The sequence below is a fragment of the Castor canadensis genome, chromosome 6 (genome assembly GCF_047511655.1).
Source record: "Castor canadensis chromosome 6, mCasCan1.hap1v2, whole genome shotgun sequence".
In the NCBI taxonomy this organism is placed as follows: domain Eukaryota; kingdom Metazoa; phylum Chordata; class Mammalia; order Rodentia; family Castoridae; genus Castor; species Castor canadensis.
Window position 1 is genome coordinate 22,192,645 of NC_133391.1, and position 13,547 is coordinate 22,206,191.

The following is a 13,547-nucleotide window of genomic DNA, read 5'->3' on the forward strand; positions in this document are numbered from 1 at the left end:
GACACTTTTTAAGCATGTTATATAAAGTAACTTTCTTGCCCTCTGTGTTACTCCATTCTCTATTGCTTTAACAAAACACCATGAGATTAGAAACTTTATAGGGTGAAGAATTTTATTGGCTCCAATTTGGGGGCTGAAAGGACAAGACTGGGCAGCTTTCTTGTTTCAGTCTCTGGTAAAGACCTCATGGTAGCATGTGTGAGAGGAAGAGATCCCATGGTGAGCTCCAAGCCAGAGACAGTCAGGCATCAAGCTAGCTCTTTTAGAACAACCCACTCTCTTGGGAATTAATTCACTCCTTGAAACTAGCATTAATCCCTTCTGAGGCCTATGATCTCATGACCTAATTACCTTCCAGTAGGCCCAACCTCTTAAAGGATTCCATCACCTCTCACATTGCCATACTGGGAACCAAGTTTCTAGTACGGGTACCCTTGGAGGACATACTCAAACCATAGCACCCTCGTAACCATTCTATGAGATTCTTATACCCAGGTGGGCGACAGAATCTTTGGAGTAGTGTGCTTTATTTTTGGAAGAATTTATATACTCTCATTAAATATATTTTAATTTCTAGGCAAAAGATTTTATACTTTATTCTGTCTTAGCTCAACAAAAGTCTGAAGGAGCATAAAACGATATTACCACACACTTTTCATAAAGATGGGCGATGCTTAAGCAATCATTTCTTAGAAATATAGTCCAGTGGGAAAGGCATAGAATGTGGGATCAGTGACTTTAGGTAAGTCTTACTACACTCTAATCAACTCGTGTAAATTGAGGAAAATCACCCAATTCTCATGCAGCTGCCTCCAGGGTTTGGTAGGTGATTTTCATATCCTGGTGCCTGGCAAATTCTAAATCTCGGCTCAACAGGTGAATTCAGGAATGAACGTAGCAGAGAATGTACTTCCTGCCTCGTCTCTCTTTTCTAATAATCTTCAAACCTATCAAGAGATTTCCTGCTTCAAACCCTTTACATGAGCTCTCATTCTCCTGTCCATAACTTGACTGACTCTTTATAAATCTAAACACTATTGATAATTACATAATGTACTACTGATCTACTTGATGGTTAACAACTATCCTGCCCAAGAATGCCTTGGAGCAGAGACATTGTTTTGTTCTCCTAGACTCAAAATTGAAGGGCAGTAGTTGTTGTTAATGCTTTTCTTCCTGACATAACGGATTCACACTTGAGAGATTGATAAATTTGAGTTGAGCGTGGAAGTACATTAATAGTTCTCATGGGTGACCTAATTTAAGAGAGGTAATGCTTATTTTGCAAATAAACCTATATCTCCAAAAGAAATGTTCTCTGAACTCATTGGAACAGACAACTAAGAAGAGTTACACTGTCATTCCCAATACGTGATAACGCCAAAAAAGTGAGTTTGTAGCATGCTGTTTTGATTACTAGTTTATGTAACAGTTTTATTAAGCTGATTCCAAAGCAATATGTTCCAAAGTGGTTTATGTGAGGAATAATAAATCGCATTCCAAGCAAAGAGACCAACCAGTATGTGGGCTGTTAACATGAGTTGTTTCCATTGTCGTTTTGAAGACTCTCCAAATTCTTAAGTCTCATATGGCTCACGATATCCAAAAGTTCAAAATTCACAAGTCAAGTCAAAGACAAAGTGATCAAACACAACTCACCCTCAATCCCAAGCATAATTTCAGAGAAATCACTGATTTCTGTTTGGTAATCAAAGTCACAGACAGTTGAGCCAAAGCATCAGCCTAATAATTCCTCAATGTGTCTGAAAACACCTGACAAGCTTTGTTTCTTAAGAGGATGAGAATTTCAGAAATCTCTTCATTCCCAAATATAACGCTCATAGGGTCTAAAAGAAACCCAAGAGGTACTGATTTACAAATTAAAAGGCATCCTTGAATTGCTTCCCAGGTGTATAAATTTCCTTGGTATGCAACATGAACAAATTCTAATGGGGCTCCTCAGTAGTCAAAAAAATCATAATATTTAAATAAATCTAGCTCTGTCATTTTAAGATGAACCATGTACAAATTAGTCCACACTCCTGAAAGGACAATGAGGAAAATCATTGAACAGTTAAGAAAACACGTAACTTTTAGTAGCCAACAGCAAAATAGGATTAAAGAACCAGATCTATAAATCAAGCATAGGGAGTATATTCTTGAAAAATAAATTGATTTCTTTGTCAATTTCTCATCAACAGTAAATTTAAATTTTTACTATTTGGACCATAATATGAGAAAAAGAAGATCAAAACAGGACCATTAGAGATCAGTTAATGATAAATATTTATTGAGTAGCTGGTGTGTATCTAGGAAGACATTTGGGGTGTGGAGTTATGTCCCTATCAAAGTCAAGTTGCAAAGAGAAACAGCCAGAAAATTTAAGTATGGGAATTTGGCATTTGAAGGGAGAAGAATGAGGAGTAGGGGAATCTTTGCAGGCAGGTGTAGCCATAAATCTAAAAAACTCCAAACTTCAAATTTCCCACATGGGTTCCAAGAAATGGTTGTGAAATCATAAAAGGAGGAGAAATGAGAGCAAATGCAAGAAAAAGAGAAATTCTGTGTTTCGATACCTTCCTTCCTTCGTTTGACAAGTATTACTGAGTAGCTGGGATCAGTGTGAGACCCGCAAGTGTGTGGTGGATAATAAACCATGTGCCCTCTTCTTCCACCTAATGGAGAAAATCTAGTTAAAGGGAAAAATACACTGCTTAAGGAAAAATAACAGAAGGGAATTGAAAGAGATAAGAATAAGAATATATATATTTATATATTTGGTACTGGGGTTTGAACTCAGGGCCTTGTGCTCAAAGCTAGGCAGGTGCTTTACCACTTTGAACCACTCTGCCAGCCCTGTATGTGCTTTTATAGTACACATTTTAACTTTTAAAAAATGGCCTTTGTTTATAGACATACTATTGTCAAAAATGTTTATTATTAAAGTTAACTGGTATTTTGTATCCTTATTTTGTGCCTAAATTATTGACTAATAAAAAGTATGACATTTACTTTGCAAGACCAGAGTCTGAGTTTGGGTCATTATCTGACATCTTCATACAAAAATATATGTGTAGTCCTTTTCTTAAAACAAAAAAACAGGTCACCTAACAACTATGTGCTTGCAAAATAAATTTCAGTTTAAAACAAACAAAAAAGTATGACATAGCTTGTCATTTCAAAACCAATCAAAACATAACTTAAAAACTGAATATTTGTGAGAATATAGTTCCGGAGAAAAATAATAAATTCAAAACATGTGGCATAGCAAAGGGACAGAACTTCAGGGGACCTAGCCCCGGGTTTACTTGTTGCAAATCTTCTCAGAACTTCACCTCTTCTTATGTCAGTGCCCTTACTGTCTCTGTCACCACTGTGGGTATCCCAGGTGCCTTTGACTTTTCCCTCTCCCCACATGGATTCCACAGAACATTATTTATGTATGTGCTTGTATATTACCCACCAACATGACCTTTTGCCCCAGGCCTCATTCCTTATCTATCTAATGTTGTTTTCAGTGTCCCTTTCTGCCAGTCACTGAATTTGGGGCCCCAAGGGAACTCTACTTAGGAAGGCAACCCTTAAAGCAGCACTATGATGGCATCCTAACCAGCTCTCCTGTATAGGCTCTTGCTGTGTTATTCTCTGCAGAATCTTTCTGGGACTTACTGGATTACCATTGACCACTTACTGCCCAGGCTCCTTGGTTGAGCTACCTGTGTATCTTTTCAAGGCCCTTACATGCTTTCCAACCTTAGGATTTTTTTTTCATTGATTAGAAAAATACTTTTTGAGCATCTCTGTAATTTGAACTCTCATCATAGAGGTTTGAAACTGAGATGAACAGGAACAGAGCATAGCCTTGTGCTCTGGCAGCCAACGGCCAGGGTTGGGGATAAAAATACATGAATAGCTGATTTTGTGTTGAGAACCCTGGTGCCCAAGAAGCACTAGACACTGGCTGGGATTTAAGTGTCTCATTCAGCTTGATTCTCAGCACTTCATCAATGTTTGACTAAATTAGTTTCTGTTAAAACAAGGCCACTCTTGTCTATAACTCCATGACTTTGTTCATGTTATTCCTTGTCTGTGCAGTGTCTTTTCTCTGCTTTTGAGTATACCCCCCCCCCAGTATATCTGGTCTTTTAAAGATTAGATCAGATGCCAAATTATCAACAAAGATTTCCTTAGTCTCCTAGTCTTAAGTATCTCTCATTTGAATTCTGGTACTTTTTGTATTTCTTTTCCCATTTTAATCACATCCTATCATATTAGAGTTATTATATTATGGAATATATAAAATATATATTCTGTATATTACATATCCCAAGATACGTAAACCTAAAACAAAATCCAATAGATGTTTAATGAATTTTCTCCAGGCTAATAAGTTCTAAGCAAACCTAATTGCAAAATACAGTGGAGGGGGATTGACTATGCAAATTGATCCCTACACAGCTGTGATCAAATTACTGCAACAATCACTGCAAAAATTAATGACCAGAGAGGAGAATTTCCACTAACAGATGGCCGCCCAGCCTAGAAGGGGTTAAGCAGATCTATCCACAATGGGGGTGGGAGGGAAGTTTGCTCTCCATTTGCCTTCATTAAGGACTAATTTTAGGTCTTTTGGTAAATGAACACACTGTTTATGCTGCATATACTTTTAGCCCCCTGGGTCTTGGAAAACACATAAAATTTCCAAGAATTAAAGTTTCCATTAACACAAGTGCCAAAATCAGGAGTCTTGACCCGTGGGAGAAAGCACATTTGTCATTGCTGGCTTCTTACCAAAAGCTATAGAAAGATATTTACTATATAATCATTCTGTGCGCAACTGTCCTGTTTTATCATTCAGACAATCTAGACAAGACAGAGAAGCTGCAACATTTCAGAAAGAAACCAACTTACTGAGGACCCAGTGACAGGTTCAAGACCAAAGTGTTGACAGCGTCCCTGTTTGGGGTAAAATTTCTTCATTGGAAGAGATTGTTAGTGGTTTCTTTTTTTTTTTTTTTCTTTTTTGGTTTGGTGTGTGTGTGTGTGTGTGTGCGCGCGTATGTGTAATTTTTCTACAATTAATTGATTTTAGCTGCTGAAAAAAAATAAGTTTACTACATTGAAGATCTTCCACCTGTTTCGTCCCTCCGCCTACACGGAAATTTAATGTAAATACATGCGCTGCGAGATTTGATGTAAATAAGTGTGCGTGCACACAGCTTGAACACCTCTAGAGAATCTGATCTCCAGGTCTGGTTTTATTCAATCTGAAGTAGCCGGGTGATCTTCCCAGGTTACAAAATAAAATGAAAATTAAAAAAAAATAAAAATCTCTTTACGTCAATGAACTTGGACTCAAGTTCTCCGCCTTGAGCAGAGAGAGCCTTTTAAAGACTTGCGCGTTGCTCTGGCGATAGGGGGTCGCGGCTACTGGGAACGGCGCTGGCGGCGGGTCCCGCCCTCCCGGCCGGGCTGTCCCTCCCCCTGGCTGGCTCCCCGGGCCCAGCCGGGGACGCGCCTTCCCGAGCCCCGCGCCCCGCACCCCCACCTCGCCACCGCCGCAGCCGGAGGTCTGGCGCGCATCAAAAGCCTCCCGGGAGGCTGATCAGCTCAGCGCGGCCACCAAGCTCCCGCCAGGGCCTCCGCCCTCCGCCAGGGTTGGGGGTGACGGGGACTGAGCTCGGAGGGGAAGGGGACGATCGATCACACCATCCCCCTTCCCACAGCCTTCTGGCCACAGTCTCACTGCACCTCTCGGGATCCCAGCTCTGCTCTGAGGACCACGTTCGCGCATCTGTCCGCGCACCGGGATGCGAAGGCAGGGGACTCGCCCGCCACCCGCCGGGGGCCGGTGTCGGTGCCGGTGCCGCGAGGTCCAGCCGCACCCGCGACCCGCAGTTTGTAAGTCTCCGCGCTCCCGGGGCAGAGAGGGGTGGGGGGCGCGCAGGGATGGCGGGCGCGCAGGGGTGGCGAGGCTGGCCCGCTTTAGCCTTGAACTTTGCCGCAGCCCGCGGGGCCGGACGGTTGTCAAGGGCTTTGCTCCTGGGTTTGATCCTTTCGTTGTAAGGAAGTTTTGAATTTGTAATGTTATGAGATCCATGCAAACATTTTTGGCTCCTTTTAAAAATGCATCTTGTACTTCCTCCAGACTTTAGATAATTCTTCATAATTCTCAAATTCCATAGTGCATAGTTTATTATTTTGTCAGATTACAGTTAACGTGTCATTTAGAGTGCGCAAGATCGCGAGGCTCTTACTTTGCCTGTTTCTAAAAATGAGGAAGAGTGTCCCCGCTTTATTTTTGATATTGGTACATCTAAATCCTCTAAGAAATACATTATGTGCCCAACAGGCTTTAATTTTCACTGTGGACACCGCCCACAGTGTATTTGCACTATTCGACGGGCACGGTTAATTGCAGAGAATTATCTTTGAGTCTGCTATTTACAGAAAGGCTTCAGGTTTTGTTTAATTTAAGGCTATGCCCGTGTATATTCAGAGTGATAAGAAAAATTGAAACAGTTCTGACCTAGAGCAAAAAATTGTCGCAGGGACCCCAGAACACAAACACAAGCTAGAGTCCTATTTGACTTAATAAAAATCATACCTCAGCTTTGCATGTCACTTAAAAAATATCCGACTGCCAAGTCACTCCTCACATATAAACACATCCTTGGCTGCAAGGACGGAAGAATGAGGAAATGAAGTTCTTAATCAATGTTTTCCTCATGCAGGACGACTGGTCTGTAGGGAAGGAGAGGCAGGGGGAAGACAGGTACATAGCCTGGCTATGGTGACGGAAAAATGTTGGCCAGAAAGAGCATCATCCCGGAGGAGTATGTGCTGGCGCGCATCGCGGCGGAGAACCTACGCAAGCCGCGCATCCGAGACCGGCTCTCCAAAGCCCGCTTCATCGCCAAGAGCGGGGCCTGCAACCTGGCGCACAAAAACATCCGTGAGCAAGGACGCTTCCTGCAGGACATCTTCACCACCCTGGTCGACCTGAAGTGGCGCCACACGCTGGTAATCTTTACCATGTCCTTCCTCTGCAGCTGGCTACTCTTCGCCATCATGTGGTGGTTGGTGGCCTTTGCCCATGGGGACATCTATGCTTACATGGAGAAGAGTGGAATGGAGAAAAGTGGTTTGGAGTCCACGGTGTGTGTGACGAATGTCAGGTAAGAATGTAGTGGGAGGAGGCAAAGGTTTCGAGCACTATAGGAAAAAGAAGTCAAAGAAGTCGAGATACCCTTTCTCTCATAATTCTTTCATTCTGTTGAAAGCAAAGTAAAAGATTTGTTTTAGAACCCACTAAAACAAGCTAAATAAAGAAAAAACATAATCCATTAAGAAGTCTCCAAAATGTTGAACTTCAATCCTTTGGGCTTAACCTTTAAATATTACACTAGTTATTTACAAATTCTTTTAGTTCAAAGGATTCCTTACTCCAAATCACACATTTAATTTTCAGCATGAAAAATAGTTCCAAGGCCCACAGTAAATATTTCCAATCAATTAAAACTATTGTGCAAATGTAAGTAATATTTTCCAACTTCTCTTACCATGACATTTTTAGAAATAATAAGAAAAAGAGGAGAGAGGAGTAGCCTAGATTAAAAATATGCTAAAAATAAAATAAATAAGCCTTTCTTTGTCAAGATTATCTTAACATAACTGATTGATTGTATTGCATTCAAAAATTAAAAGTTATTTGAAGATTCAGATCTAGAGAACACTAATGCTTGATGGAAATTGATCCAGAATTTTCATGGAAAAGATTATGCAGGAGAAACTTAATACTGTAATCTTTCAAAGTTAATAGGAGCAAGACAGTTCTAATACCTAACTTTGCTTGCTCTTGTAAGTATTTCAAAGATAGGTAAAGCGCAATTGATTTCAGTGGTTCTCCTATTAAACTTTCACATGGTCTAAGAACATCTTAGTTGGAGTGATTCATTCTTAATTTGTTTTGTTGGAAGATGGAAAGGCATAACCTATATCAAAGCAAAGACACTTATAACTGCCAGGAAACTGTAAAGGATGAGACCTTTAGCAGCCCTGAAATCTTGGGAAGCTAGCTACCCACTGCAAGAAGCAAACCCTGACCATGTATTTGCTCCCTTCCATTTGCTCAGTAGCTGCACTGCCAGCATCCAAGGAGGAATTCAGCGTAAGTACTCTGAGATCCAGCACCACAGGTGCAGCTCAAATCTGAGAGACAGAAAGAGAGAGAGAGGAGAGAGAGAGAGAGAGAGAGAGAGAGAGAACTGTTGAATTGGTTCATTGCTTTTACCTTTGAGTAGATATTAACTTGTTTATGCTTCAGAGAAACTATAGGTGAAACTCATAGGTTGTCATCAGTACATTAGGCGTAAAGGAAACAAAAATTCTGTGTTTAATAGTATCTGAAGGTCAAAAATCATTATTTGTAATATGGCATTTCTCTTTAAGTAGTTTATTGGCAATGATACTTGTGAATTATTTTCATACTAAAATAAGTTTTGATAAGCATACAGTGGATACTGAAAAAAAGAATTGATAATTTAAAAAAAACTTGAAAATAAATGACAGATTTTTGCTTGTAAGAGAAATATATTGTCTTTTTCTATGAAAAGAAATCATTTAGCAGTTTAAAATATAGATATATAAATAAAGATATCCTTTCATTGTTTTTTTTAAAAGAATTTTACAGGGTACACTGGTTATTAAAAGCTGTTTTTTACTACATTCTGTTTTTCAAATAAAATCTCTTGCTGGTGTAAACTATTAGAAACTGTATGAAAAATATAATGAACCAAAATTGATTTTATTAATATAATAATGTTAGCATTTTAAATTATGCTTCTTTAAATAATTTGACATTTTCAGTGTTATGGTATTATTTATACTTTAATTTCAACATGAGTTAATCATAAACCATGCATTAATGTTTTTCACTAAAAATATGGAAAAGAAAACCCTTTGTTCTCTCTCATAGTAAACTTGAACGAGAATTAATCATAGTTCTAATTGTTTGCATTTTCATTCCTTCCATAAGTTCAAGGTTCAGCCATATCATCAAAGTTGGAAACAACCTTTTCAATGGATATTACCCAGTTTTTTCAAACATCATTTGACTAATCTTATTTTAGGGTGACTCACTGTCTCCTTCATGTACAAGACTTTCTAATATGAGTCAGAAAATACAAAATATTTCCTCATTTTTATTATTATTCAGCCTGTCTCTCTGTGGAGAACAAAGAGGCTACTAAATGCCTTTATCTCTTGAGGTGGTTTGTTGTAACAGATGTCCAAAAAAGACTGGGTCTTGTACCATATATAACGTTAGGATTAAATTCTTTCATAAAATAAACACTATGAAAACATGGCCCACGAACAGTCTCTCAAACCAGTAAAACAAGCACATGGGGATATTCATCATTAGACTTCTCCCTAAGTATAGAGCATTCTTAGAAATTAAAATTGTGTCCATTCCCCTCCTCTGAGTGCATTCCTATTCTTTGACATATTTTTGGACTTGCTTGTAGTATGTAGCTAGTACAAAAAGCAGTTCTTATAGTTTTCTGTGAATCCTTTTATCAGCAACAGAAATAAAAAAGCAAGTTCCCCACTTCACTTAAAAGCTAATCAAAGTCTGTGTACACTTGCTTATCCTTCTGGTTCCTTACCAAAGTGTATTGTACGTGCTGTATACTCAGATGTCTAAACGTTTTGCTAACTCATTCTGCCTGGCATTTGTAGAGAGAGAATGCGTTGTTAGGTGGTTGACGTATGGCTAATCTAACATAAGTTTAGAGCATTGAAATCAGGGTAAGTGGCAAAGATAGCATTAATATTGCTTTTAGAAAGAAATCATGGAAATATTGGATATGCAGTTAAGTGAATAAATTCATAATAACAAAATGGGATGCTTTTCAACCAGGGAGGTCAGTAAAAATTACCTGAGAGCTTTTCAGAGAGACTTAGGCAGGTCCACCCTGAGCCTGCTGAATCCACATCTATTCACTCAGGTGTGGAGGAGATGAACAACTTGAAAGGCTTCCCAGACAATCCCAACACTTGTTGGCTCCTTCTCTTTGCCTGTTTCAGAACACAAGGCATAAGTGAGAGGATTCACATTGCTATCAGTTATGCCATCTTGACATAGTCATTTACTAATCTCTGCTTCAAATTCTTCCATAAATAGCTTCAACATTCTCTAGACCACTTAGAGAACAAAACTAGATGATCAATCTGAAACAGTTTTCTTTCCAAATGGAGACAGCACTCTCTTATTAAAAAGACAAGTATTTTGGAATGACATACTTTTCATTTTTGAAAATAGTTATAATATCCATGTATCTGATAGAGGATCTGTACATACAATACACAGAGCAGTCTTAAAATTCAGTAGTGATAATAATAAAGACCAAAATTACAACATGGCCAAAGGTCTGGACATCTCACCAAATATAAAAAGCTCGACATCATATGGCTTTCAGGGATTAGAAAATTTTAATTCTTTTAAATTTTATTTTTATTATTGTATTATTATTATACCAGGAATATCTTGTGGCAATTACAAAATTTCTTATAATCTATCATAGTTGAATTCACCCCCTCCCTCATTCTCCTTTATCCCCCCTCCACCCTTCTTACAACAGTTTCAGCAGGTCTCATTTTTCCATTTTCATATATGAGTGCATAGTTTTTCCAGCATATTCACTCTCCTACACCCTTTCCTTATGTCCTCCCCCCTCCTACTGATACCAATCCCCCCAAAAGGACTTGTTTTATCCTCCTGTCCTTTACTTTTTTAAAAAGACATTTTTATTTGTTTATGATAGCTATACAGGGAGTTTCATTGTGACATTTCCATGTAGCACTTGGTTTCTGTATGTAAGATACACAATAAATATTGGCTATGATTATGATTTTGAAGGTTATAAATAAAAAGTTCACTCATTGCAAAGTACCTTCTGGATGACTCAAGTCTCTTGGACACGATGTGCACTATAATAATAAACATATATCTGGTAGAAAAATTCCACAAAGTAAGTTAAACCTTTTTGAAAGCAAATTATTTCACCAAACAAAAGATATCTACAAATATAATTTTTATTTACTGTTTATGTTTTTACACACTGTATGACCTAGACAACATTAATAACAATCATTCTCCAGAAGAATGGAGGGGTGTGTGTGTGTGTGTGTGTGTGTGTGTGTGTAAGAGAGAGAGAGACAGAGAAGGATACTGGTGAGGAGAGGGAGGGAGAGGGAGAGAGAGAGAGATGCTCATGCTTAAAAGTAGGTATTTGACAAGTTGGCTAATCTTTCCAAAAGCATTTAATGAGGTAGCAAAGGAAAGTCCGCACAACCAGGATGTGACTCCATTATACAAAATCTGACCCGATGGCGTTGTTCTCTGATGTCATTCCTTACAGGTCTTTCACCTCTGCTTTTCTCTTCTCCATCGAGGTTCAAGTGACAATTGGATTTGGAGGGCGAATGATGACAGAGGAATGCCCTCTGGCCATCACAGTTCTGATTCTCCAGAACATTGTGGGTTTGATCATCAACGCAGTCATGCTGGGCTGCATTTTCATGAAGACGGCTCAGGCCCACAGAAGGGCAGAGACGCTGATCTTCAGCCGCCATGCTGTGATCGCTGTGCGCAATGGGAAGCTGTGTTTCATGTTCCGAGTAGGGGACCTGAGGAAGAGCATGATTATTAGTGCCTCAGTGCGCATCCAGGTGGTCAAGAAGACCACGACCCCTGAGGGGGAGGTGCTGCCCATCCACCAGCTAGACATTCCTGTGGACAACCCCATGGAGAGCAATAACATTTTCCTGGTGGCCCCTTTGATCATCTGCCATGTCATTGATAAACGCAGCCCCCTGTATGATATCTCAGCAACTGACCTCGCCAACCAAGACCTGGAAGTCATCGTTATCCTGGAAGGAGTGGTTGAAACTACTGGCATTACCACACAAGCACGAACCTCCTACATTGCTGAGGAAATCCAGTGGGGACACCGCTTTGTGTCTATTGTGACAGAGGAGGAAGGGGTGTACTCTGTGGATTACTCCAAATTTGGCAACACTGTGAAGGTGGCTGCTCCACGCTGCAGCGCCCGAGAGCTGGATGAGAAGCCTTCCATCCTCATCCAGACCCTGCAGAAGAGTGAGCTGTCCCATCAGAACTCTCTGCGGAAGCGGAACTCCATGAGAAGAAACAACTCCATGAGAAGGAGCAACTCTGTCCGAAGGAACAACTCTTCCCTCATCGTGCCAAAGGTGCAGTTTATGACTCCAGAAGGAAACCAAAACCCATCGGAATCATGACAGCAGGACAGACCCACAATCGTCTTCGACTGAGTTTTGATGGTTGATGCAACAAGCACTCAGACGCAACCAGAGCTGGAACACAACATTTCTCTTACATTTTAATGCACTACAAGATATTTCTATTCAAGAAACGGCACTTTCTGCATTAATAAACAATAACACACAGTGGACGATGTGTGACTTACACTTGTTTCACACGTATAGAATTTGTGGTGATATGCTGGAGTTGTGTGTGGGAAGTGGTAGGCACTCGTTTCTCCCAACTTGAATTGCAAAAATTCCATGATGATGATCGTGAATACAAAATCTAGTCAACCAAGTGAGTCCACTTGAAATGCTTAGTTGGTAAAACCGCAGATCTCTCTATTTCTGTTGCTCACTCTGGAAAAGTAAATAGGAGGGGAAAAGTCTGAAATCATGTTAACCACCTTTTGTATACACACCTTGTCCTTTCCTTGTGGCACTGCACCTTGTGGAAGCTTAAAACAAACTTTTCAAGTCTGTCTGTTTCTAAGCAGATTCAATTCAATCACTTGGTCCTTCATGATACTTTCTGGATTTCCCGATTGTTGGCATGGCAGCCTGTTGGGTAGAATAGGGCAAGGAGCCTTTGTGGAGAAACAGCCTTACCTCATATAGGACTGAATTCCCAATGGTGACAATCACTTCATTCCTCTTCTCACTTCTTAAGAGTCCCACAGAGAAATACTGTATTGAATATTTTATTAAAATATTTTCTTTATAATTCACTGTAGTTTTGTGATTCCTCCTGCAGAAAATCACCTCCAGTTAAAACTCAAGAAAATACGCTTTTAGAGGCATAGAGATGTTATAATGGGATGACACTCATCTCTGAGATTACTTTCTCAGATTTCTTCCTGCAAGAGAGCTACAATTTTTGGGGGGTGGGGTGGGGAGGTAGTGCTCATATTTAAACTCAGGGCTTTGTGTTTGCTAGGCAGGCACTCTACCGCTTGAGCAATGCCTCAGGCCATTTTTGCACTGGTTATTTTGGAAATAGAGTCTCACTTTTTGCCCAGGCCAGCCTGGACCACCATCCTGCTATTTTACGCTTGTAGCCATGATGCTGGGATGACTGTTGGACCACATGCCCACCTATTGGTTGTGGTGGGATCTTGTGCACTTTTTTTTTTTGCCCAGACTAGCCTAAGTCACAATCCTCCTGATCTCAGCTTCTCAAGTAGCTAGGATTACAAGCA

The 13,547-nt window shown here is 39.9% G+C and overlaps 1 protein-coding gene across 3 annotated transcripts; it reads left to right on the top strand.

The window, feature by feature from the left end:
• Positions 1–3,991: 3,991 nt before the first annotated feature.
• Kcnj8 (potassium inwardly rectifying channel subfamily J member 8) lies at positions 3,992–13,072 on the top strand. Of its 3 annotated transcripts, XM_074075907.1 has the most exons (4): positions 4,320–4,965; positions 5,727–5,901; positions 6,735–7,178; positions 11,424–13,072. In XM_074075907.1, the coding sequence occupies exons 3-4, from the start codon at positions 6,805–6,807 to the stop codon at positions 12,322–12,324; spliced, it is 1,275 nt and encodes a 424-aa protein (XP_073932008.1). In that variant the 5' UTR covers positions 4,320–4,965; positions 5,727–5,901; positions 6,735–6,804; the 3' UTR covers positions 12,325–13,072. The 3 variants fall into 3 exon arrangements, with proteins under 3 accessions (XP_073932009.1, XP_073932008.1, XP_020016067.2); XM_074075908.1 differs by lacking the exon at positions 11,424–13,072 and having other exon boundaries at positions 3,992–4,965; positions 5,093–5,901; positions 6,735–7,182; XM_020160478.2 differs by lacking the exon at positions 4,320–4,965 and having other exon boundaries at positions 5,247–5,901.
• The last annotated feature ends 475 nt before the right edge of the window (positions 13,073–13,547 follow it).

What these genes read in the sequence shown, in the direction of transcription:
- Kcnj8 (XM_074075907.1), top strand. Translation starts at nt 6,805, where the DNA reads ATGTTGGCCAGAAAGAGCATCATCCCGGAGGAGTATGTGCTGGCGCGC. An exon ending in GTGTGTGTGACGAATGTCAG is followed by an intron (nt 7,179 to 11,423) that starts GTAAGAATGTAG and finishes CATTCCTTACAG; the next exon opens with GTCTTTCACCTCTGCTTTTC.